We start from the raw sequence: 24,287 nt of genomic DNA on the forward strand, positions 1-24,287 counted from the left end.
TTTTAAAGAGAAATTTCAAGAAACAATTCAAAATTTTTGGAAAATTTTTAGGGTTCATCCAAAATTTTCTATATATTCTCATTTTCCCGCACGCTTTTCCCGCTAGCCTTCTTCTTCAAAGATTTGATAAGACGATTGATGAGATCTCAGATCTCCGCTGCGTAAAATGTGAAAGAAAGTGAAAAATAGGTCAAATTTGAAGAATCGTCGTCGGAAAAGTGAAAATTGACGGAAAATCATCCGAAAAGGCTTGTCAGATTTTTCCCCGTGGAAAATGAGAATGTTTGCAGTTTTTCTAGCGGTTTCTGTTTTCGGTAATGTTATTTTAGTAATACTTATTAATTTAATAGTCTGAATTTCAGTCCTTTCCACAGCAATCCCAACCCAACTAAAAGACACAAATCCAGTAACAATTCCTGCATGTCCTGCAGGATCCCGACCTCTCTTAAGACCCGATGGTCAGCCAAGAAAATGCCTACCACATCAGAACTCATTGTGTATTAATGCGTTGCCGGATAAGGTAAGAAAATCATTTTTGCTAATAAACTTTCGATTATGAATTCATATTGAATTCATATTAGGTCTCCAAATAAGTTCCGGGTCAAAAATCATAACTTTGTTCGCTGTGTATCGATTTTTATGAAACTGTGGGATTTTACGTTATCAACCATGATCTTTCATTTTACAATAGTCACAAAATTTTTTGGCCGTCCGAAGTGCCCTAACTCGGAGCCAATTTTTTCAGACATTTTTTAGATCTCGCTTCTTATCAGGTTTCAATTGAGGTTTGTGTGCGGATTTCGCTAAGTTTAGTACACAATGTAAGAAAACAAAAAAGTTTGGAAAAAAATCCGTCAAAAAAAAATTTTTTTCGTCGGTCGTCAAAAAATCTTCAAAAAAAAATTTTGTCGAACAGAAAACATAGCTTTTTCGAAATATTTTTGAGTTTTTGGAGTATTTCTCGAGATCCAAATGTTAAATTGAAATGTTTTGTACGTGTAAAAATAGTTTGCACATGGTTACATCATTTTTGTATGAAAAATCAAGAATTTTTGACAAAAAATTTTTTGAAGATTTTTTGACGACAAACCAAAAAAAAAATGTTTTGGACGAATTTTTTTCCAAATTTTTGTTGTTTTCTAATAATGTATTTTAAACATAGCAAAATCCGCACACAAGCCTTAACTCAAAGCTGAAAAGAACCGAGATCAGAAAAATGCCTGAAAAAATTGGCTCCGAGTTAGGACACTTGGGGTGGTCAAAAAATTTTGTGACTATTGTCAAATGAAAGATCATGGTTGATAACATAAATTCCCAAAGTTTCATAAAAATCGATACACAGCGAACAAAGTTATGATTTTTGACCCGGAACTTATTTGGAGACCTAATAATAAACCTTCAATTATGAATTCCTATTGAATTTATATTAAACTCATGCTTTATTTAGACAGTACAAATTACCCATTGTTAGTATGGCGTATTTCACCAGATCACTTTTTTTGGAAGTTAGTCTTGCAGTCTTCAATAATATTGCATTTACTGTGCTTGTTGAATTAGAAAATAATTTTATTAGTTAGTCATTATTAATTGTTAGTTATAATAGAAATTCGCAATGTTGTCTGTAAAAAATCCTTTGAGCTATTCATTTTAACAGGCTAATAAAAAAAAAGTATACTTTAATTATATTACTACTTCAACTTTCTTTTGGCCCCAACATCTCCTTCTAAATATCGTTGAAACAAACTATTTACATAATAATGACATACATTTTTATTTTATTACTTGATTACTTAGGCTATAAAAGTATCATTAAAGGTGGGGTACCGAAATTTGAGACTTTGCTTTTTTAGACCCAAAATGGTACAAAACTACCAAAATTCGTAGTGAGACGTTCTGAAAATGTTCCCAAAAAAAGTTGTGGCCCCTCAAAGTTTTGGAAAATGGCCAATTTTTAGCTAAAATCTCATCAATTTTGGCAACTTCTCGGTGTCGCAGTGATGCTAAAAATAGACCATTTTTTCCAAAACTTTGAGCGGCCATAACTTTTTTTTTTGAAAAATTTCCAGAACGTCACATTACAAAATTTGGTAGTTTTGGACCATTTTTGGCCTAAAAAAGCAAACTCTCAAATTTCTTTAATATTTTAAATGACTCCAAACTTGCTCCCTGATTCCGAATATCTAAGTGAAAAAATTTAAAAAACTTTCCCTGATTTTATATTTGAGCTTGAAATAGTGAATTTCATTTGTGCCCCGGTTTCTTTTTTCAAATACGCGCCGAAATAAATTTTCCTTGGAGCGCGTTTGCTTCATTTAATTTTCTCCATATATTTCCACTTCTTTCAGCTATTTTCATTCATTTTTACACGGGGTTCTGGCCTTTCTCATTGAATTTTCGCAAATACATCAATTTACAACTAAAACGAGCCGCGACGCGACACGCAACGCGACACGCAACGCGCCGTAAATCTACACAAAATCTCTCCGGCCCAAAATGACCTAGTTCGGCAAACTCTGCCATTTCAATTTATGAGGGAAGCCAGAACCCCGTGTAAAAATGAATGAAAATAGCTGAAAAACTGAAAGAAGTGGAAATATATGGAGAAAATTAAATGAGGCAAACGCGCTCCAAGGAGAATTTATTTCGGCGCGTATTTGAAAAAAGAAACCGGGGCACAAATGAAATTCGCGATTTGAAGCTCAAATATAAAATCAGGGAAATTTTTTTGAATTTTTTCACATCGATATTCGGAATCAGGGGTAAATTTGGAGTCATATGAAAATATTTCCCAAATTTCAGTACCCAACCTTTAATATACAATAGCTTTGTTAATGATGGTTATTAAAATGTGAAAGGAAATGTGAATTGACAAAACTTTTTGCTCATTCCTTGTGATATTGGTATTTCACATATCCTTTTCTATAAACTGTGTGTATAACAACACATTTTCAAATAAACACACGTGGTAGGCTAGATTTTGATAGAAAAAATTGTTAAAAATTAGACCCATAGGCATAGTTCATAGGTTTAGGCCCAATGTCTTAAGTCTTTAAGATTAGGTACAATAAGATGTGGATATTCGGAAAAAAACTGTCTGTAGACTATAACTTTTCTACAACTATAGTTACACTGAAAAAATATAGGGTTTTCAAACGGAATTTTAATTTATTTTTGTTCATCCTATAAAATTTCCAGCCAAACGCTGACACCGTCTGCTGCTACCACAACCAGGTCGACTATTACTGCTGCCTGGACACTACCGAACAACAATGCCCAGACTACCATCAGGTTACTGTAGTCATTCATAACAGTTTCCCTCAGAACCCGTTTGCGTTGAAGAGCTTCTTCTTCAAGGATGGTATTGAGGATGATGTGAGTTTGTTTGACTAAGAACTTTAGTCCTAACAACCAAAATTGCAGATAATTGATGCAACATTTGGCCGTGGAGATGAGGGACTTCAGAATGAAAACGGGCTTCTTGTACGTCATCAGCAACCTCAGGGAAATGAGATTTTGAAGCAATAAGAATTAATCACGACATGTGTAATTTACATTGGTGTTGACTATTTTGAACATATTAATAATTATTATTTTAATAAGAATGTTAAAAAATAAAGTAATAACGAAATGCTCAAAAATGCTCAATTTGCCTTAGAGCACCCTTTGTTTCCATATCCATCCAAATCGGTATTATACTAATGGGTATGTTCATTCCAGCTCAAGTCAGCATGCAGGTTGGAGCAATAGAAATGATCGGCTTCCTGGCACACGTTTCAAACGGTTTAACGCCTCTGAGAAGTTTTTGTGTCGAATTTCAATTTCAACAGGTACTTCAAAAGGTACAACAGGTACTAGCCTTGCGAAAAAAGGGTGGCACAAACATTTTGGAATTTTGGTAGAATTTTCATAGATTTGGATTCTAAATTTTTTAAAAATATTATTGGTACGTTTTTGGACCAAGATGTCAATTTTCAGACGCGCTAGAGGTTTGGATTAATATACGCACTGAAAGCCACAAAAAATCAAATTTGCGGTCAAAGTTTGAAAGTTTGGAATGAAAAAAACTATGAGATACTTATTTTTGCTCATTATCAGCTGAATTGATAAAAAATTAAAAGATTCAAGTTCTCATTACGGATATTGTAGGAACGTCGTTGATGTGGGGATTAATATACCCACTGGAAGCCACAACCAATCAAATTTGCGGTCAAAGTTTGAAAGTTTGATAAAATTGATATCGTTCTTTTTCTTACATATTTTTATGCATCTGAGTAGTGCTAAACTTCCAAAAATTCAAAATTGTAGGGTGCATCTGAAGTCTTGAGAACGAAAATCCAAAGGGTCCCCCCTTTTGATAAAAATATAAAAAAAACCCTTTGGATTTTCGTTCTCAAGACTTCAGATGCACCCTACAATTTTGAATTTTTGGAATTTTAGCACTACTCAGAGGCATAAAAATTTGTAAGAAAAATAATGTCAGAACGATATCAATTTTACTCGGAATTTTTTTTGAAGCTTTTTATCAAAAGGGGGGACCCTTTGGATTTTCATTCTCAAGACTTCAGATGCGCCCTACAATTTTGAATTTTTGGAGCTGACTTTCCTTGTTAGCAGTTTCTAAAAAAAACTGGAAGCTTCTGGAGTGTTCCAGAATCATCTGGAAACTTGTTGAATTTTCTAGAAAAGTCTGGAAACTTCTAGAAATTTTTAAGAATAATCAGGAAACTTCTAGCAAAATCTGGGAACTTCTAAAATTTCCTAACACGACCTGGAAACTTATTTTTACTTTCTAGAAAAGTCTGGAAAGGTCTAGAAAAACCTGAAAAATTCCCGAATTTTTTTAGAATAATCTGGAAATTTCTTGAAATTTTTAGAATATTCTGGAAACTTATTTTGAATTTCTAGAAAAATCTTGAAACGTCTAGAAAAATCAGGAAAACTCCAGATTTTTTTCAGAATAATCTGGAAACTTCTTGAAATTTATAGTTACATCTGGAAACTTCTAGAAAAATCTGGGAACTTCTATAATTTCCTAAAACAATCTGGAAACTTCTAAAAATCCGGAAACTTCTAGAATTTTTAAAAATATTCTGGAAACTTCCATAATTATTTAGAATAATCTGGAAACTTCTTGAACTTTCCAGTTATATCTGAAAACTTCTAGCAAATTCTGAGAACTTTTAAAACTTTCTAAAACAATCTGGAGACTTCTAGAATTTTGTAGAATATTCTGGAAACTTCTTGAACTCTCATTAAATTTGAATTTACAACAAAATCAATAAAAACAATTCGAACATCAAGTTATTTATTCTCAAATTCAAATGGTCATCATCAAGCGGCATCAATGTTTCACTTCTCGACAGTCTTCTCCTTCTTCACACTCTTCTCGTCTTTCTTCGATCCTTCTTTAGTCTTTTCATCTTCTGACTTCTTAGCTTCTTCTTTTTTGATTTTATTTCCCTTAGCTTTCTCGCTCTTCTTGCTCTTTGAGCTCTTCTTGCTTTTCTTACTCTTTTTGGTGGCCTCTTCCTCCGTCATCGTACTTGGATCGACCATGAACGACGTGTCCAGCTCGATATCGTCTACATCGGATCCAATATCGTACATCACGTTGCATGTCGGATCGTACCACACTTTGTCCAGAACAACGTTGGGAAGTACCGGCGCCTGCAGAATCTGCAAAACATACATGATTTTTTTTCAGTTGTCTCTGAAAATATGAGGTAGGCTAGCCAAAGGCTCTTTGCGTGAGCCTCAAAAACTTACATCAGGCTCCATGGGAATGAAGATTGGTCCCATCTTTTTGAACTTCGATGTTCTAGTGTCCGATTTGTGCTGTAGAGCGTTCTTCTTCATGTGGGCCCGGATCTTCTGAAGGTTGGCTTGAGTCTCCAGAAGCTTCTTCTTCATTTCTGTGTTCTTTGGAGTTGGAGATGTAGCCTCGCTCTTCTCACTCTTTTCAGATGGATACTGGAATAATGATTGTTTTCTGGGATTATCAAAATAGTTCCCAAAACCGTACCTTTTTCTTCGTCTGAACTTCCTTCTTCTGAGCTGCCTGAGTCTCTCGAAGTTTTGCACCAGGTTTTGGAGCCGCTTGAGTCTTCGGAGCAGCTGGTTTCTTCTTGAAGTACTTCTTGAAGTTGCAAGCGAAAAGTCCGACATTTACGATCATAGATAGCAAAAAAATAATACAAAGAGGCATTTTAAGCCAGCTATAATCGTCACCAGCCTTCTTAATTCCAGCAGCAAGTTTCGGACAGTAATTCTCATCACAGATGTCGACGTTCATCTGAAAAAGGTTTAGATATAGATTTTAGATTTTTTTGAACATGAAGTTTTGAATTTACCGTTTTGAAAGCTCCAGTTTAAGTATAATCATGAGTTGGGTCTTACCGCGAAACTCGACGGAGCTTAGATCTCATGAATATACTTAAGTGTAAGCTCTAAACTAGCTAAATTTGAATTTCTTGCTATGAAATTGAAAACCTGATTTCATACCGATTTAAGTCCTGGTTAACTTACCGAACAAGTCATATTGCTGAGCATCTCTGAAGTTTCCGTAATCGGAAGTTCTTGTTCTGGCTGAATTATTGATTCAGCTGGTCTGTGTGAAGTTTGTGTAGCCTTTGTAGTTGTTGCAGTCGTTAGAGGGAGCGCGGCTTCCGTTGTGTCAGGCTTCTGGGGTGAAGTCGTAGGATTTGTGACTGGTGTCTTTGCACTCTGTGGAGAAGACGTAGCTTCATCCGTTGTCTCATTCTTTTGGTTTGAAGTCGTAGGATTCTGTGTAGCGACTGGTGTCGTTGTACTCTGTGAAGGGGACGTGGCTTCTTCTGTTGAGTCAGGCTTCTGAGGTGAAGTCGTAGGCTTCAGTGTGGTGGTTGGTGTCGTTGTCGTAGGTGGAGAAGACGTAGCTTCATCCGTTGTCTCATTCTTCTGGTTTGAAGTCGTAGGATTCTGTGTGGTGACTGATGTCGTTTCATTCTGTGAAGGGGACGTGGCTTCTTCCGTTGTGCTATGCTTCTCGGGTGAAGTCGTAGGCTTCAGTGTGGTGGTTGGTGTCGTTGTCGTAGGTGGAGGCGGTGTTGGCGTTGTCTGAAATTTCGAAAAAAAAATTAATTTCAAAACCAGATTTAAATTTCATGATGCTAAGAAAGTGCATTGAAAAGTTGTGCAATTTCTTCAAATTATTAAACGAATTTCTGGCTGTAGGCGTTTCGTGCGTGGTTCAGTTTATCGGAGAAGCTGCAGTACTTTTTTTATTTTTTATTTTTTTTGAAAATTGAGAAACGAAAAGTTTTGTTCATCAAAATGAAATTTCTGAATTATCCCTGAGTTTTTCTCTATTCACCGAATTTAAAGCAACAAAAAAAAAACATCGAAAAATCAAACATTTCTGTTGTATTTGTCAAATGCAAATTGTCAAATTATCGAACACATTTGTATTTCTCAGGCTGTCCCATTGCTCTCCTGCACACGAAAGGCGGGAAAATATTTTTTTGAACATTTGTGACGTCACAGCGCATTTCGAATAATTTTTTTCAATTTAAGCGTCGATTTTCGCCAAATTTTTAAAAATCATTTTTCAAATAACTTTATCGTGTTAATTTATACAATTGATATTTCACCGAAATTCTGAAAAACTTAGCAGGTTAAGTGAAGAAATTGAAGCAAATTATGAAAAATTTTACGAAAACCGACGCTTAGATTGAAAAACAATGATTCGAAATGCGCTGTGAAGTCACAAATTTTCAAAAAATATTTTCCCGCCTTGTGCTCACTAGTCAGTTAGGGCTCCCTGTTATGAAAAATATATTCCCGCAGATCGTACAGCTTTCACGGTAAGAGTAAAACCTTTGAAAATATCGAATTTCCATGATTTCACTATTTTCTGTGCAACTTCAGACGAAGCTAGGGCTTCCATGAGGTCGCCGCAACGGTGCCTCCGCCACCCTCAGCGGTCGCCGCGCCGGCCTCACGGCGTCACCCAAGCCGCATGTAATTATGTAAAGTGCGGCGCGGAACCCCGAACGTGTCGGCCGCTTCCAAACAACTACCACTTCGCACTACGTTGCACACACACACACGCCCGCATTTTGCGCCTCACTCAGCTGGGAGCCCTATGTTCAGTGGAGCCGTGGTACAGCCAGACACCACGTGTTATGAAAAATAAAAAATTTTTGCTTGTCAGTTTTGAGTTTTTTGTTTCAATATTTGACTAACGGATGATAGCCAATTTCCGAAAAATTTTAAACTCGGCAATTGAGCTGAACTTGAACATTATTCGTTAAACTTACCACTTTTTCCTTCGTTGTCGCGTTCTCCAATGTAAAAGTTGTTGTCAAGGGAGTGGTGGTTTGAGTCGCGGTTGCAGAAGTGTTCGATGAATCATTGACTACTGAAATTGAATCGATTTTATTGGAAAGCAGTTTTTTTTTAATTGAAACTAACCACTTGTACTTGCCGACTTGCACTTTTTGTCTAAATGATGAGATTTACACCATTGAAGTCCTCCTACAATAATATAACGAGGATTAATAATTCATCGACGAATAAAAACTAACCTTCGCATCTCTGATCTCTCAGTTGTGCACTTGAAGTCTTTTTTGGCGTTCCAGCTCCACACAGAACGTCCTCTTGGCCATTTTCAAAGTCTGAAGTTTGTTTAAATAAGTATCATAACTACTTCTCTAATCAATTTGTTTTCGAATGAAAGACCAGAAAAACAAATTCCGATTACCTTTCTTGCAAACTTCATCCGAAACATTTGTACTAACTACGGTGCACGTACAGTTGGGGTGTTCGAAGTTCGTCCGTTTCTTGCAGAAAGATGATGGATCTGGAAAAAAAATTAATTTGGCATTCGCCGAAAAATTCTGACGTCGAATTTCGAACTGCTTCTCAAGTTTTTCAATGAACACTTTTTGTTATTTAATTAATCAAATGTTTTTCTCCATTCCTACTTTTTTTAAAATTTTAAAAAGTTGAGTCATCCAATCAGAATAGGCAGTTTTGTATTTTCGCCGAAGAGAGGCAACCTACCATTTATGGAACGAATATCCCGTGAGAAATTGCCCAATCCAATTGAAAACTGAACAAGGACCACGAAGAGGATGAACGTTAAAAACGCTCGATTTTTGATCGGAACTGCAAAAAAAAGAAGTGATAAATTTTCAAAATTTTAGGCCAGAAATCGTGAACACTTTTAATTATAAACATTCTAGCTGGACTTAATATAATAATTAAAAAAAAATATTCAAACTGCCTCCAAATCACCAATTGGCTAAACGAGGCGCGCTAGCGGAATATCGGAGTATCGTTGTTTTTTTTTTAATCGATTACGCATCGATTCCAAACCTTCGAAAATATCGATTTTTCCTTCAAACCTTTCCTGTTTTCACTATTTTCTATGCAAATTCAGCCGAAGCATGGGGCGTGGCCGAAAATTCTCTACTACCGTTTACCAATTTGGCTAATTTGCCAATCAACGTTGAAAAGTTTTGTACATCGAATCAGGGGTGGGCGGCAATTGCCGTTTGGCAAATCGGCAAAGTGCCGGTTTGCCGAATTGCCGGAAATTTTTAATTCCGGCAAATTGCCGATTTGCCGTTTGCCGGATATCAGATTTGCCGGAAATGTGTAGAGGGATTTTTTTATAAGACGGAAACACTTAAAACTGTGCCTTTTTAATTTTTTTCCCGTTTTCTTTTAGATATTTTCATAGAATTTCCTTACTTTTCAAAATAGTTGTAGGAACATTTTTAGGATGCGTTTAATTTTGAAATTTGAAATTTAAATTCTGTAATTTTCAAAAAAATAAGTGCAAAACCACAATTTGCCGAAAATGTTTGGCAATTGCCGGATGGCCGAATTACCGGAAATTTAAATACCGCCACTTTGCCGATTTGCCGGAAAAAGTAATTAAAAGTAGCCATGCTTGGCTGGGGGCCTGGCTGTTTCATTACGGTTTGATCTACAAAAAATGCGGGCATTTTTTGCCCAAAAAATGTGACGTCAGTAACGTTCTTAACCATACGAAATCAGTAGAGAACTCTGTGTCTCTTCTCCCGCATTTTTTGAAGATCTACATAGATGAAGCCGAGATGAGACACTCTGACACCATGTGGACACAGTTGAGTTTTCACTGTTGAATTTGCCTGCCACTAGAAAAATTTAAATCTCGATTTCGCGAGCAATTGGGAAATCTCACGACTCGCAAAACAAAAATGTTCGTCGCAAGCGCCATTGAACTCCCGCCATTAACTAAAATACACGCGCTAGCGTTATAACAGAGTGTCGTTTGAAAATTGATTTTCTGATGGAAAACGTCATTTTTCCTAGAAAATCTTAATTTTCCCATAAAAATTCTTAGTACGTTTTGTAGGAAACCCTGTAAAAATCTTTAAAAAAACTAACTTTCCATTGTAGTTCTTGGAACTATTCCGATAATCGTTCGCAAGAATGATGACAAATCGATTGATATATTTTCAACGGTGAAATGTTGATTGAAATTATGAATTTGTAATCATTTTCGTTCATTTTATACACATTTTTTCCACGTGGCATAAGGTCGATGAACAAGTTTCACGAAAAATAAAAATGATTTAATTAATTATTTTCAAAAAATTTTCACGAGGAAATGGAAAAAAGGAAAATCTCAAGACTTCAGATGCACCCTACAATTTTGAATTTTTGGAATTTTAACACTACTCAGAGTCATAAAGATTTGTATGAAAAATAATGTCAGACCGATATCAATTTTACTCGGAATTTTTTTTTGAAGATTTTTATCAAAAGGTTTTTTTTTCTGGACCTAGATGTCAATTTTCAGACGCGCTACAGGGGTTTTTGTCTTGAATTCATTTTTTTACATACATATGACTGCACTTTTTTGCAAAAAAAAAATTTTGGAATTTTGGGAGAATTGATATGGTAAAAAATTGCTAATTTTTTTTTAATATCAGGGGTACATTTCTGGAACCTAGATATTCCATCCCAGCCGCGCTACAGGGGTTTTTGTCTTGAATTCCAAATTCAACAGGTATATTCAGTTATTTTATTTTGAACTGCTTTCAACATGGTCGGTCAGTTGGTTGGAAAATGCCCACCTTGCAGTCATTGGAATCAACTACAATCAGAAGAACCGGATTGAGTTTTTACATCATTAATATTTATTATTTTATTCCAATGTTAAAGTCCTTTAGTGATTCACTTTTCCCCAAAAAGCCAGAGAGCTAGAAAAAAAAGAGCCAAAAAGGGCCAAGAGAGACACTTTATTTTGAGCCTTAAAATGCGAAGAAAATTTCCGCAAGTGTTTCGAAAATTGGGCGAGGGACAAGTTTGGTCAGCAAAACAAATTTTCGTTTTGATGTAATTTGACATTTTTTAGCACATTTAGCACACAATCAAAGTGTTTTGCATGATGTTTAACCATAAGCTGTGGCACCGGCTTATGACCGTTAACACTAGTCTTAAAAGTTCTTAGTTCCTATTTTCACTCTTGTAACTCCGATGACTTACCTCAAGCTTTTTGGAATATTTATTCTACTACAATTGGCTAACGGGCAGTGCCGTCGGGAAGAAGACGACTTTATTGATGGGTTGTAAGTTTTCGCTGAATTTTTTGTTTTAAAAATTTATAATTTTTTCAAATGGTGAAAAAATGTTAGGAGGTTTCAATTTTAATGCTACAGTACCCACTACAATAACACTACAGTATCATTACTGTACCACTACAGGACTCCTACAATACCTTGGTACTATTCCCAAGTACAAAAAAAAAAAATACAAAATTGCAAAAAATTTGGCTATAATTTCAGAATTTCCGATTAAAATATTTTAAAATTATTTTCAAAAATTAAAATTTTGAAATTCGCACCCAAATTATTGGACAAAAATTTGCTAATTTGAATTTCTCACTGAAAAAAATTAAAGTCCGAATTTGGCGATTGTCTGCGAGAAAAACACAAATTTAAATTTTGCGCCAATTTTTAAAAAATTTTAATTACGCGCCAAAAATTTATTCTGAAATTTTCTTCTGAACTTGAATCTGACACGGATTTCTGGCTTACCTCATAAATTGAAATGGCAGAGTTTGCCGAACTAGGCCATTTTGGCTCGACCATATCTGGGGTAGATTTACAGCGCGTTGCGTGTCGCGTCGCGGCTCGATTTTAGTTATAAAACTAAATACATTTGTGCGTGTGGAGTACACGACTTTCCCACGCGTTGTCCGGCAGGCGATTGACAATGGAGCGCGGAAAATTCGATGAAGACACGAGGTTTCAAAGTGCCTCATTTTGATTTGAACTTCGAAAAATGCGGGAGAAGAGACGCAGACTTTTCAACTGATTTCGCATGGTTGAGTGTGCTGACGTCACATTTTCCTGGGGGAAAATTCCCGCATTTTTTGTAGATCAAACCGCAATGAGACAGCCTGACACCACGTGTGAGGAAGGCCAGATGTATGATAGAAAATTCCATTTTTGAAAATTCCGGCAGTGAAAATTAATTTTTCAAAAATTTATATTTTCCTGTAAATTTTGTCAAAAAGTAAATTTTTTTTAGTATTCAAGTACTTTGGCGGAACATTAAAATTTTTTAGGTGCTACTCTTTCCCAACAGGACCTCTAAAATTCAACGATGCTCAAAACGCATGCCACTCGATGAATCAGCACTTGGCAATTGTGCAAAGCTATGTTCAAGTCAACTTTTTGTCGAGTAAGCTTATTTTTAAAATCCTGAAAAGTAAATTTCTAAAATTTCAGCCCTTATCCGCACTCGCCTTGGAGTTTCCACTGGGAAATTCTGGATCGGATTGAGCCGCCCGTCTGTCAAATTGGGGTACCAATGGGATGACGGATCTCAGGTGGTTTGGTCGAATTTTGATCCAAGTCGGTTTATCGTACCTCTAAGATTTAATAGAAATTCTAAGGTTTCAGATAAAATCCAAAACAATCGATTTGTTGCTGAAAATCTGTTGAACGGGAAGTGGCAGACAATGTGCGGGCAGGTGGCTCTACCATTCGCTTGCAGTTATGATCCGAATGGTAAGCGCCATATCTCGGTTCATTTGCTAGATATCAAAAAAAAAAGTTAACTTCATACTTGTAGAGAAATAAATGATACATATTTTGATAGTTTAAAGTTTTTTGATAAAACTAAGTAAAACCGAGATATTAGCGGTCAAAATTAGACAAAAAAATATTTTCAGAAAAATTCACGACTGTGGCAATTGAAACCTCAACTACTACAAAACCAAGTAAGTTTGGGAGCTTGCACTTTGAAATTGTAGTTAAATAGAGTTGTAGGTAGAGAGGCATGTAGTAGGCGCGTTGATAGGCAGGCATACGATAGGCGTAGGTAGGCAAGCATGTGAAACTTTTCCAGATTTTAGGCTTTTTTGTCCGTCTGAAAAACCATCTGAATGGTAAATTTCAGATCATGTTACTACATCAACAATTGAAACTTCGACTACAACGAAATCAAGTGAGTTTCAGATACTTTTCTTGAAAAGTTGAAAAGGCACAAATTTAAGTTGATTGTCTATCAATACAATTCCAGAACCCAGTGTGACTTGCTTGTTCATGTATGACACCCAATCTTCTGGAATTAGCACCTCTGCGATTTCTACTTATAAAACGGTACTAAATTCCTTCATATTTCCATTCAAACCATATTTTTCAGTACTTCAACTTTGCGATTTTCATAGCAAGCAAACTGAATGACAAGACAATGTTAACCGGGTACATTGATAATTTCGGATACTCTACTGGCCTCAATGATCATGAGAATTATCCGACTGATCATTATAATAATTTGAATAACATACCATTCCCAATTGACGGCACTGACGATAATATCGATCTAGATTTGAAAGAGTTAGTTTTAAAGTTGCAGTTTTGAAGTGCGCCCGACATTTTCCGGGTTCATTGTTCTAAAAATTTAAGCGTTGACGGATCTCTAGCAACTGCTTCTTGGACTCCACCAGTCGCAGATCAAACATGCATGATATTTATATCAGCTGCGTGAGTTTTTGTGAAATTGCACTGAAAAACTGATTTTTTGCTGAAACTTCCATTTTCCAGCCCAGAAGCCGAATACGGTGGTACCACAATCAAATCCACCTACACCTCCTTTGGTACAGTAGTCGGAGTACTGGTTGGTGGAGCCACTTCAATTCCTGGGCTCTCAATTGACACAAATGTGATTGCTGCTCCAGCGTTGTCGGATTCGGACGCCGATGCTGTTGTGAGCAAGCTCCTGGAGCTTTTGCTTTGAGTTTAAGCCTGTAAAACTATTTTGGAATAAAATTGTTTATACTATTCAGTCCAACCTTTGATACGTGGCCGCTAAAAGAGCATAGTTCGGCCATCAGTTGATTTTTACAAAACCATAAGTTCCATTACATTTCAAAGTACTGTTTGGCTCTCAATTTGCACGTAGCTAGTGCGATGAGGAATTTTCCTCTGACTGCCCTAACTAAACTCTATCGTGGTTTTTAACCCGCTTTTTCGAGCTTCTTATCAATTCCTCTTTCTTTTTTTCTTTTCTCGTAATATTACCATCCCTTCCAGCAATTTTGAAAATGAAACAATTTCTACTAATTTTACTATTTTTTACTTCTTTAGCTGCTGCCCAACAGTGTTGGGATAGTTCAGATAGACTGATCAACGGGAGGTTAGTATTTTAACGGAAAATTGTAAAATAAGCTGTTAAGTTCTATAATTGAGAAATAAATTGTTTAAATATATGCAATGCAAAAATTAACTTAAAATAAATGTTTCAAGCTCGAGATACGAAAATATTTTTTTTAATTCCAAAAAGTTGAAAATCTGATAACTATTGTGTTTTTTCAAGTGTACTTTGAGAGTAGTAGGCACAAAAATTGTGAGTAGGCGCGTAGGTAGGCAGGCAGGCCGTGCCTACTTGGATGGCACACCGTATGTTTCGTGTATTTTCAGATGCTATAAACTTGTCAACCAACAACTTTCCTACCAGGACGCCCGGTCCTGGTGTCGTTACCAGAATTCCGTGGTATCATATTTGGCAACTGTTTCGGATCAAATAACGGCGAGCTTTTTGGCATGTAAGGTTTTTGAGAGTTAATGAGTGGTTATAGGTAGGCATGAAGTAGGTGTCAAGGTAGGCGCGTGAGGTGGGTACAAAGGTATGCAGGCATGAGGTAGGTAGATGTGATGTAATCGGGTGCGGTGGGTTTGTAGGTATTTAGGCATGATGTAGGTTTGAAAATACACCATTAGGCTAAAAATAGACACGTAGTTTTGCTTACATGAGGTAGGCATAAAGTATCCAGGCATGATCTAGGCACAAAATAGGTACATAGGGGGGATGCAGGCCTGAGATAAATAGGCGTGATGTAGTCAAGTGCTGTTGGTTAGGAGGTATCCTGATGTTGTCACGAAAGTACACTAATAGGCACGTAGGTTTGCATACATAAGGTAGGCATAATATACATGAGCAGGCATGATGTAGGCATAAAGTAGGTACAAAGACAGACAAGCATATGGTAGGTAGGCATAAAGTAGGTATGTGAAATTGGTGTAGAGCTGACGCATAGGTAGACCTGAGTCATGAAGTAGGTACGTAGGTATGCAGATATAAAGTAGGTAGGCAGAATGTAGGCATGAGATAGGCATCAAGTAAACCGGTAGGTAGGCTCGTAGGTAAGGCCATAGGTAGACTACAAATCCAATTTTCAGCGTACGCCGTCACCGCATTTGGCTCAAACGAGGGAAGCTTCTGGATTGGTCTAAGCCGCTCAAGTTCCACATACAAATGGGATGACGGAACTCCCCTAGGCTGGACCAATTTCAATTATCAAAATTCTCAAGACTACGTGGCCGAAAGTGTGACGAATGCCAAATGGACCGCCTACAACAGTGAAACAGAACTGAAATTCGTGTGCTCCTACTATCCACTGATGCCAACCACTAACTTGGCGTCGTCTACAGATGCACCGCGTACTACAGAGGCATCTACTTATTGGACTTCCGAGACACTGACATCGTCGAGCACTTAAAGTCTACGGCCAACACCCATATTTTCCAAATTTCAAATTTTCTTATCAATGCTTCCTGTTACTTATCACCCAATATTATTACTTTTTCTGAAAAATTTTTCAGTTTTATTTTGTCATGAAAAATCTCATTTTACTTACCTTTTCCTCATTTTTCGCTATTTCTCATTGTCAGGCACAAAAGTGCAGTGATGATTCGGACAATTTAATTAACGGAAGGTAATCTAAATTTCAAAATTTTCAACAGAAAAAAAAAATCAATAATCAGATGCTACAAACTGGTGACTCAACAGCTCACCTACTCGGATGCTCGTGGCTTTTGCCACCAGGCGGACCCGGGGTACACTCTGGCTACGGTATTGGATAAGTCGACGGCTAATGTTTTGTCAGGTAGGGTAGAGAGGGTTTAGGGGCCTGCCTGCCTACCTACCTGCCTATTGCCTATGTGTCTTCATTTTGGCCCGATGCACGACTTCAACAAAAAAAAAAATTAGTTTTGTGTACAAATTTTGTAATTTTGAATTTCACGCCAAAATTTAATTTCAATTTTTTTAAACTTTAAACTTTGAACTAGGACTCCCAGCTGAGTAGGACGTGAAATGCGGGTGCAATGATGTACGAAAGGTAGTTATTTGGAGCGGCCGACATGTTCGGGGTTCCGCGCCGCACTATACATTCGACAACATGCGGCGTGGGATCATAGAAGCCCTTCTTTGTACCACAGTTTTTATTTTCCAGAAGTTTTCGAAATTTTACAATTCTAAAAAGTTTTAAAAACTTTCCAAATTCGCGTCAAGTGTTCACAAAATTCTATGAAAAATTTTGAATCTTGCGCCAGAATTCAGACAAATTTGAAATTTACCTTGTTTAAGCATGAAAAAGTTTATTGGTTTTTTCGAATCGCTTCAACATTAAAAAAACAATTTAAAAAAAAAACCAAAAATGCCTCTATTTTTTGGTTTTTTTAGTTGGAAAGCTACGCGAAAAAAAAATATTCAAAATTTTCGAACAAGTTTCCTTAAAATTCAAAAAAAAAACGTTAAACTCCAAAATTTCCAGTCCTCGCCCATTCCGTGTTCAACTCCAGCAACGGTGGGCAATTCTGGATTGGTTTGAGCAGAAATTCCACCGGGAGCCCATGGACATGGGATGACAAAAGTTCCTTCGGCTGGTCAAATTTCGGAACTCAACTAGGCCAAAACTATGTGGCACAGAGCAGTACGAACTCCAAATGGGGCACATTTGGTAGTACTGATAAGAATTATTTCGTTTGCAGTTATGACCCAGCTAGTGTGCCTACCACTGCGAAACCTTGTGGGTTTAATACTTGGAAACACTGTCAGAAAATATTTGAAATATTACCTACTTACAGTATCTTCTGTAACATGTCTAATTATGTATGACACACAGTCTCTCGGAATTGATCAAAATGCAATTAATTCTTATAAAGCGGTACGAAATCTTTTAGCGTTGTATTTAAACATTGGTGGTTCATATCTTAAGCGTATTTAAAATAGGGAACAAATATCAACCAACAAAAGTATTTGTTGTCGATTTTTCTATATTTTGATGATCAAAATATTTTGTAGCTTAAAAATAAGATATGATATGAGCTGTCAAAGTTGATAGGTTGATGCACCATGTGTAGAAACTAGTAACTAGGCTCTTCAATAACTTTTAACTAACATTCATAGCTATTCGTTTTGCTATGTCCTAATAGTAGAAACTTTGCTATAGCTCAAAAATAAACAACGATAGGCACCGGTGTGAAATCTAGTGTTTTCAATTTCGGGCCTTTTTTATCTCGATTCTTGTGAAATGTATCAAATAATTGTTACCAACCCAACAAATTATTGATCATTTGTTGTTATTTTTATTTTTAGAATTTGACATTTTTCGCTAGCATTAAAATTACACAAAACATGAGCCACAGAAGTTGAGCGGTCGATGCAGAATGTTAGAAGTCTAGTGTGCTCAGGCTCAAAGTCTGATGCCTCCAAATTTATTGAAAAAGTATCATCAACTGATAAAATATTTATGAGTTATTATTCTATCATTTAATAGTAAAATGCGATATTAGCTGTCAAAGTCGAAAGGTCGATGCACCAAGCTAAAAATCTAATGGGTTCAACTATGTAGTTACTAAAGTAAAACAATACATCAGAGATTTACTAACTTTTCAGTACTTCAACTTTGCCCATCTTGTCGCTAGCAAACTGAATGACAAGACAATGCTAACCGGCTACATTGACAATTACGGGTACTCTGCTGGGCTTAATGATCATCAAAACTACCCTACTGATGATTTTTTTGATTTAAGAGGAATTCCGTTCCCAATTGACGGCACTGACGATGATATCGATTTAGATCTGAAAGAGTTAGTGGGGATTATTGTCCTTAAAAGTAACAATCGTTTGAAATTCAGTGTCGACGGATCTCTAGCAGCCGCTTCTTGGACCCCACCAGTCACAGATCAAACATGCATGATATTTATATCAGCTGCGTGAGTTTTCGTGAAATTGGACTGACAACCAAATACTTATAAGCTCTCATTTTCCAGCCCAGAAGCCGAATACGGTGGTACCACAATCAAATCCACCTACTCCTCCTTTGGTACAGTAGTCGGAGTACTGGTTGGTGGAGCCACTTCAATTCCTGGGCTCTCAATTGACACAAATGTGATTGCTGCTCCAGCGTTGTCGGATTCGGACGCCGATGCTGTTGTGAGCAAGCTCCTGGAGCTGTTACCTACAGCTTAACTATTTTTTCCAAATTTACTTGGTGTACCGAGAAAATAAAGATCCTTCTGTCCAATTGAACATGTGCCAAATTGCGTATATTAATATATCAAAAGATATCAATCACAGTTGTGTTCTAATACACAGAAATAACTTGAAATTTGAAATATTCCCGATAAAACAAATTAATAAAAAAGGCCACATTTTTTGGTAAAAAAATCAATTTGAAGTTTAAAAAAAAAAAATCTTCGTAAAAATATGTCATTACCAGAAAACTTGCCATTTTAGATACCAATTGCAATTTTGTTCTAATACACAGAAATAACTTGAAATTTGAAATATTCCTGTTTTTTTCAATATGCAACTAATCATTAAAAATTTTGAAATTATTTTTGGTTGCTCATATTTGTGCAGACAAAAAGTGTCCTAGCAATAAAAATTGCAAATTTTTTGTATTTTCAGATGAGTGTACAACCGTTTCTGTAGCTACGATATTCATTTCAAAAAACCCGAAAGTTGTAAAATAATGAGTAAAGTAAAATAATTGGTGAAGCCAGAGAGTAAAATAATTGGTGAAGCCAGAGAGTAAAATAATTGGTGAAGCCAGAGAGTAAAATAATTGGTAAGGCCAGAGAGTAAAATAATCGGTGAAGCCACAGAGAGTAAAATATAGTGGGAAGTCACAGAGAGTAAAATAATTGGTGAAGCCACAAAGAGTAAAATAATTGGTAAAGCCAGAGAGTAAAATAATTGGTGAAGCCAGAGAGTAAAATAATTGGTGAAGCCACAGAGAGTAAAATATAGTGGGAAGCCACAGAGAGTAAAATAATTGGTGAAGCCACAGAGAGTAAAATAATTGGTGAAGCCACAAAGAGTAAAATAATTGGTAAAGCCACAGAGAGTAAAATAATTGGTGAAGCCACAGAGAGTAAAATATAGTGGGAAGCCACAGAGAGTAAAATAATTGGTGAAGCCACAGAGAGTAAAATAATTGGTGAAGCCACAGAGAGTAAAATAAATGGTGAAGCCACAGAGAGTAAAATAAATGGTGAAGCCACAGAGAGTAAAATAATTGGTAAAGCCACAGAGAGTAAAATAATTGGTGAAGCCACAGAGAGTAAAATATAGTGGGAAGCCACAGAGAGTAAAATAATTGGTGAAGCCACAGAGAGTAAAATATAGTGGGAAGCCACAGAGAGTAAAATAATTGGTGAAGCCACAGAGAGTAAAATATAGTGGGAAGCCACAGAGAGTAAAATAATTGGTGAAGCCACAGAGAGTAAAATATAGTGGGAAGCCACAGAGAGTAAAATATAGTGGGAAGCCACAGAGAGTAAAATAATTGGTGAAGCCACAGAGAGTAAAATATAGTGGGAAGCCACAGAGAGTAAAATAATTGGTGAAGCCACAGAGAGTAAACTATAGTGGGAAGCCACAGAGAGTAAAATAATTGGTGAAGCCACAGAGAGTAAAATATAGTGGGAAGCCACAGAGAGTAAAATAATTGGTGAAGCCACAGAGAGTAAAATATAGTGGGAAGCCACAGAGAGTAAAATAATTGGTGAAGCCTCAGAGAGTAAAATATAGTGGGAAGCCACAGAGAGTAAAATAATTGGTGAAGCCACAGAGAGTAAAATATAGTGGGAAGCCACAGAGAGTAAAATAATTGGTGAAGCCTCAGAGAGTAAAATATAGTGGGAAGCCACAGAGAGTAAAATAATTGGTGAAGCCACAGAGAGTAAAATATAGTGGGAAGCCACAGAGAGTAAAATAATTGGTGAAGCCACAGAGAGTAAAATATAGTGGGAAGCCACAGAGAGTAAAATAATTGGTGAAGCCACAGAGAGTAAAATATAGTGGGAAGCCACAGAGAGTAAAATAATTGGTGAAGCCACAGAGAGTAAAATATAGTGGGAAGCCACAGAGAGTAAAATAATTGGTGAAGCCACAGAGAGTAAAATATAGTAGGAAGCCACAGAGAGTAAAATATAGTGGGAAGCCACAGAGAGTAAAATAATTGGTGAAGCCACAGAGAGTAAAATATAGTGGGAAGCCACAGAGAGTAAAATAATTGGTGAAGCCACAGAGAGTAAACTATAGTGGGAAGCCACAGAGAGTAAAATAATTGGTAAAGCCACAGAGAGTAAAATAATTGGTGAAGCCACAGAGAGTAAAATATAGTGGGAAGCCACAGAGAGTAAAATAATTGGTGAAGCCACAGAGAGTAAAATATAGTGGGAAGCCACAGAGAGTAAAATAATTGGTGAAGCCACAGAGAGTAAAATATAGTGGGAAGCCACAGAGAGTAAAATAATTGGTGAAGCCACAGAGAGTAAAATATAGTGGGAAGCCACAGAGAGTAAAATATAGTGGGAAGCCACAGAGAGTAAAATAATTGGTGAAGCCACAGAGAGTAAAATATAGTGGGAAGCCACAGAGAGTAAAATAATTGGTGAAGCCACAGAGAGTAAAATAATTGGTGACGCCACAGAGAGTAAAATAATTGGTGAAGCCACAGAGAGTAAAATAATTGGTGAAGCCACAGAGAGTAAAATAATTGGTGAAGCCACAGGAATCTCAGTTTTCCCCTAATTCCTATTTGATTTACGCCAATTGGATTTGTTCGATGGAGCGCGCTTGCATTATTTTCCATAATTAATTTATTTCTTATCATTATTTCACTGATTTTCTTCATTTTTTTGGGGGTTTTTAATCGGAGAATAAAAGAAATAAACAAGAAAAATGCAAAAAGTTTATTAAAAAGTAACTGGAAATGCCTAAAACTCTGAATAATACTAATTTCAGGCTTGTCATCGTCGGATCGCATAATTTCAGAGTTTTAAGCATTTCCAGCTACTTTTTAATGAACTTTTTGCATTTTTCTTGTTTATTTCTTTTATTTTCCGAGTAAAAACCCCCAAAAAAATGAAGAAAATCAGTGAAATAATGATAAGAAATAAATTAATTATGGAAAATAATGCAAGCGCGCTCCAACGAACGAGTTCAATTGGCGGAAATTCAAATAGGAATTAGGGGAAAACTGAGATTTTTTCAATTTTCAAAAAATCATATAAAATCTAGAAATTTTTTTTGAATTTTTTTATCATGATATTCGGTCATTTTATGAACAGGCAGTTGAGTTGGCTTGTCCATTTCACCTTCTTCAGTCTCGTTTTCAGAACCATTTTCTTCAGTCTTCCTCTTCTTCGCATAAAAATCATCTAATATTTTGCGGCCATCTTCCGTGTCCAAAAATGCTAAGATTCCCTTCCTAATTGTGTCTGCTAGACTTTCCGCTTCTTCGATTACCCAATCGGCGACCTCACCTTGCGTAGACTCCCCCATAGTGGGAGAGCGATTCCCGAATGAAAACTATCACGGAATTCGGTCATTGTGACCCCATAGGCGTGTTTGAAAGCAATTTCCCCACAGGGTGTAGTCCACCTTTAAAAAGAAGATAAAATGCTTCATTTTCAAAAAAAAAAGTTATCACGTAAAAGCAAATAGTTCTATTTGCGAACATGTTTACTGAACAAATGATTCGTTAAAAAGATAAAAAGAGAAGAATCAAAGTAGCAATGTTAGAAATACTTCTGAATGGAAGCAATCATCTCGTCCCGCTTTTTCTCCAGCAGAGCATAGTAGACTTTTTGATTGGAGGATGATTGCGTGTTGATAAATGCTTCTAGCTCGCCGAGCAACCCGAATAATTTCATCATAGCCTCGCTTGTTGTTGGTTTTGTTCCTTCCTCAGGTTTATACTTCATTGCAATTGCAAAAATGCCGTTAATCACTGCCGGAGACATTCCAGAGCCTTCAACTTCGGATTTTAGCTTTTGCACTGAAAATTTTGTGTTTTAAAGGTGGGTTGAAAGAAGAATAGATATGTGAGGTGTGAACCCTAATGTTTGACCTATTTGATCACCATGGGACTTTAGAATAAATAATCCCATCTTGGCCCACTGTTCTTCAGATGTTAGGGCAGACCATGTGCATTTTGTCCAAAATTTACAGCTTTTGGCTAAAACTTGTCGACTTTTTGCACAGCCTAACAGAAAATATGGTTAGAAGTACAAAACAGGAGCGTGCGGCAAATTTGCCAAATTTGCCGAGACTATCAAATTTTGATACTTGCCGCACTCACCACAAATCGGATTTCAAAGTTGGAGTACCGAAATTTAAGAATTTCAGCGGTCATAACTATTTTTTTTTTTTGAAAAATTTTTTGGAACGTCTCATTACGAAATATGGTAGTTTTGGGCCATTTTGGGGCAAAAAAAACAAAGTCTCAAATTTCGGTACTCCGCCTTTGAAATATTTGACCCAAACTATTGATTTTGTTGAAAAATTATGTGTACATAGTAAGACATCATAAACAAAAATCCAACTTGTGCTAAAAATTCAGTAATTGTGGTGCTTTTAGAAATATTAGAAATTTTCAAATTTTTCGGAGTCTGCTCAGCACGGCAAATATTGGAAAAATAGATTTGCCGAATTTGTCGAGCTCGGCAAATTTTGAGTGTATGGTATCAAAAAAATGTCGCGAAATCACATGAATTATTAGAGATTATTAGAGTCACATGAATTATTAGAGTGGTTTCATTTTGGGAATATAGTAGTGTTTATAAAAACTATAACACAAAAATATTTTTTTTTAACTCACCAACAGCCTCGGCCATTTCGAACAGAAATGAGAGACTCTTCACTGAGAATGTTTCTTAGTCTCCGCCTCACCGGGAACGTACCTCATGTTGGCACACCAAATTGCATTACTCTTGTTTATTATTGTCTCATTAAGCTTCTTCTTTCTCCAGCCTTGCTCTTGTACTCAGTCTCCGCCTCCCAGGAAACTATAAAAACGCTCAACTTATAACACAAAATGCAATTCCTTCTAACTATCCCAACAAGAAATGGCCACACGTCGCACCGCCTCGGTTGATCTTGAAAACTGCACGGGATCCTACTTCCGTCTACAAGTCCTTCATCAATACACAAATGAAGGTACCGACGATTCCGGTCTTTTAGATTTCAAGCCAGGAGAGAAGAAGCGAGTTTTCGACAGCGTTCAGTATTATACCGGCTTCTTCACCACCGGCTGTGACAATTGGAAAGTGGACGGAATTCGGCTGCACGAAGTTACAACGGATTCAAAAACTGTCCAAGCAATGATTGGAGGAAAGGCGTTCGTCGAAGGATTGCCCTATAAGTCCGGACACGGATTTGGTGCGCAGTGGAAGAAGCACACTCTGAGAGCCGAGGACAGAGATAGAGCAACCCTGATCAAGGTGTTCCAGACCGAAGTGCAGTTTATTTCACCGAGTGGAGTGTCGACAACTACCTTTGACACTGTTGGCCAAAATGTGCTTGGACTTGGAGTTCAGTAGATCTTTGTGCGTCTTGGATTTCTTCTATCATTCGAATTTGTTTTTTTCAGATTTCAAAAGTTTTTAAACGTTTGTAAATCGGAATAAATCGTTGTTTTTTTTTTGGAATTTGTCCAACATTTAACA

The 24,287-nt window shown here is 36.6% G+C and overlaps 6 protein-coding genes and 1 non-coding gene across 9 annotated transcripts; 4 read left to right on the plus strand and 3 right to left on the minus strand.

The window, feature by feature from the left end:
• Nucleotides 1-191: 191 nt before the first annotated feature.
• Nucleotides 192-3,639, plus strand: Y54G2A.76 (Extracellular protein). The gene is made up of 4 exons (NM_001307339.3): nucleotides 192-314; nucleotides 363-520; nucleotides 3,196-3,372; nucleotides 3,421-3,639. The coding sequence occupies exons 1-4, from the start codon at nucleotides 275-277 to the stop codon at nucleotides 3,523-3,525; spliced, it is 480 nt and encodes a 159-aa protein (NP_001294268.1). The 5' UTR covers nucleotides 192-274; the 3' UTR covers nucleotides 3,526-3,639.
• A 1,710-nt stretch (nucleotides 3,640-5,349) lies between these two features.
• Y54G2A.13 (ShKT domain-containing protein) lies at nucleotides 5,350-10,515 on the minus strand (the record flags this gene model as incomplete). Its single annotated transcript, NM_067855.6, has 10 exons — nucleotides 10,417-10,515; nucleotides 9,043-9,147; nucleotides 8,741-8,839; nucleotides 8,565-8,654; nucleotides 8,452-8,514; nucleotides 8,298-8,398; nucleotides 6,526-7,095; nucleotides 6,023-6,292; nucleotides 5,767-5,970; nucleotides 5,350-5,676 (listed from the first exon to the last, which is right to left on the minus strand). Exons 1-10 carry the CDS (start codon nucleotides 10,421-10,423, stop codon nucleotides 5,350-5,352), a joined length of 1,836 nt encoding a protein of 611 aa, NP_500256.3. The 5' UTR covers nucleotides 10,424-10,515.
• Nucleotides 10,516-11,489: 974 nt separating this feature from the next.
• Y54G2A.37 (C-type lectin domain-containing protein) lies at nucleotides 11,490-14,324 on the plus strand. Its single transcript, NM_001028331.5, has 10 exons — nucleotides 11,490-11,603; nucleotides 12,605-12,720; nucleotides 12,768-12,893; nucleotides 12,942-13,049; nucleotides 13,214-13,261; nucleotides 13,441-13,488; nucleotides 13,564-13,643; nucleotides 13,687-13,880; nucleotides 13,950-14,027; nucleotides 14,088-14,324. The coding sequence occupies exons 1-10, from the start codon at nucleotides 11,512-11,514 to the stop codon at nucleotides 14,278-14,280; spliced, it is 1,083 nt and encodes a 360-aa protein (NP_001023502.3). The 5' UTR covers nucleotides 11,490-11,511; the 3' UTR covers nucleotides 14,281-14,324.
• On the minus strand, nucleotides 13,458-13,478 carry 21ur-13160. Its single transcript, NR_053002.1, has one exon.
• Nucleotides 14,325-14,527: 203 nt separating the features above from the next.
• clec-80 (C-type lectin domain-containing protein) lies at nucleotides 14,528-18,851 on the plus strand. Of its 3 annotated transcripts, NR_132458.1 has the most exons (9): nucleotides 14,588-14,679; nucleotides 14,964-15,088; nucleotides 15,723-16,258; nucleotides 16,308-16,429; nucleotides 17,099-17,353; nucleotides 17,412-17,491; nucleotides 18,223-18,416; nucleotides 18,465-18,542; nucleotides 18,600-18,798. NR_132458.1 is itself a non-coding variant. In NM_001380111.3 (7 exons), the coding sequence occupies exons 1-7, from the start codon at nucleotides 16,158-16,160 to the stop codon at nucleotides 18,796-18,798; spliced, it is 1,029 nt and encodes a 342-aa protein (NP_001368082.1). In that variant the 5' UTR covers nucleotides 16,146-16,157; the 3' UTR covers nucleotides 18,799-18,851. The 3 variants fall into 3 exon arrangements, 2 of the variants coding, with proteins under 2 accessions (NP_001023504.1, NP_001368082.1); NM_001380111.3 differs by lacking the exons at nucleotides 14,588-14,679; nucleotides 14,964-15,088 and having other exon boundaries at nucleotides 16,146-16,258; nucleotides 18,600-18,851; NM_001028333.4 differs by lacking the exons at nucleotides 17,099-17,353; nucleotides 17,412-17,491; nucleotides 18,223-18,416; nucleotides 18,465-18,542; nucleotides 18,600-18,798 and having other exon boundaries at nucleotides 14,528-14,679.
• Nucleotides 18,852-22,258: 3,407 nt separating this feature from the next.
• On the minus strand, nucleotides 22,259-23,469 carry Y54G2A.48 (Ras-GAP domain-containing protein). Its single transcript, NM_001038359.2, has 2 exons — nucleotides 23,441-23,469; nucleotides 22,259-22,618 (listed from the first exon to the last, which is right to left on the minus strand). The coding sequence occupies exons 1-2, from the start codon at nucleotides 23,454-23,456 to the stop codon at nucleotides 22,359-22,361; spliced, it is 276 nt and encodes a 91-aa protein (NP_001033448.1). The 5' UTR covers nucleotides 23,457-23,469; the 3' UTR covers nucleotides 22,259-22,358.
• Nucleotides 23,470-23,687: 218 nt separating this feature from the next.
• On the plus strand, nucleotides 23,688-24,161 carry pudl-1 (Up-regulated in Daf-2 domain-containing protein; the record flags this gene model as incomplete). Its single annotated transcript, NM_001038357.3, has 1 exon — nucleotides 23,688-24,161. One exon carries the CDS (start codon nucleotides 23,688-23,690, stop codon nucleotides 24,159-24,161), a length of 474 nt encoding a protein of 157 aa, NP_001033446.1.
• Nucleotides 24,162-24,287: the final 126 nt, after the last annotated feature.

This window comes from Caenorhabditis elegans, chromosome IV (genome assembly GCF_000002985.6).
Source record: "Caenorhabditis elegans chromosome IV".
Lineage (NCBI taxonomy): Eukaryota > Metazoa > Nematoda > Chromadorea > Rhabditida > Rhabditidae > Caenorhabditis > Caenorhabditis elegans.

Excerpts from the sequence above, each read along its gene's own strand:
- Y54G2A.76 (NM_001307339.3), top strand. The coding sequence starts at position 275 with ATGAGAATGTTTGCAGTTTTTCTAGCGGTTTCTGTTTTCG. Across the intron at positions 315-362 it reads TCTAGCGGTTTCTGTTTTCG|TCCTTTCCACAGCAATCCCA; the intron begins GTAATGTTATTT and ends TCTGAATTTCAG. Across the intron at positions 3,373-3,420 it reads AGGATGGTATTGAGGATGAT|ATAATTGATGCAACATTTGG; the intron begins GTGAGTTTGTTT and ends CCAAAATTGCAG.
- Y54G2A.37 (NM_001028331.5), top strand. The coding sequence starts at position 11,512 with ATGACTTACCTCAAGCTTTTTGGAATATTTATTCTACTACAATTGGCT. Across the intron at positions 12,721-12,767 it reads TCAAGTCAACTTTTTGTCGA|CCCTTATCCGCACTCGCCTT; the intron begins GTAAGCTTATTT and ends CTAAAATTTCAG. Across the intron at positions 12,894-12,941 it reads TTGGTCGAATTTTGATCCAA|ATAAAATCCAAAACAATCGA; the intron begins GTCGGTTTATCG and ends CTAAGGTTTCAG.
- clec-80 (NM_001380111.3), top strand. The coding sequence starts at position 16,158 with ATGAAAAATCTCATTTTACTTACCTTTTCCTCATTTTTCGCTATTTCT. Across the intron at positions 17,354-17,411 it reads GCCTACCACTGCGAAACCTT|TATCTTCTGTAACATGTCTA; the intron begins GTGGGTTTAATA and ends ACCTACTTACAG. Across the intron at positions 18,543-18,599 it reads ATGATATTTATATCAGCTGC|CCCAGAAGCCGAATACGGTG; the intron begins GTGAGTTTTCGT and ends CTCATTTTCCAG.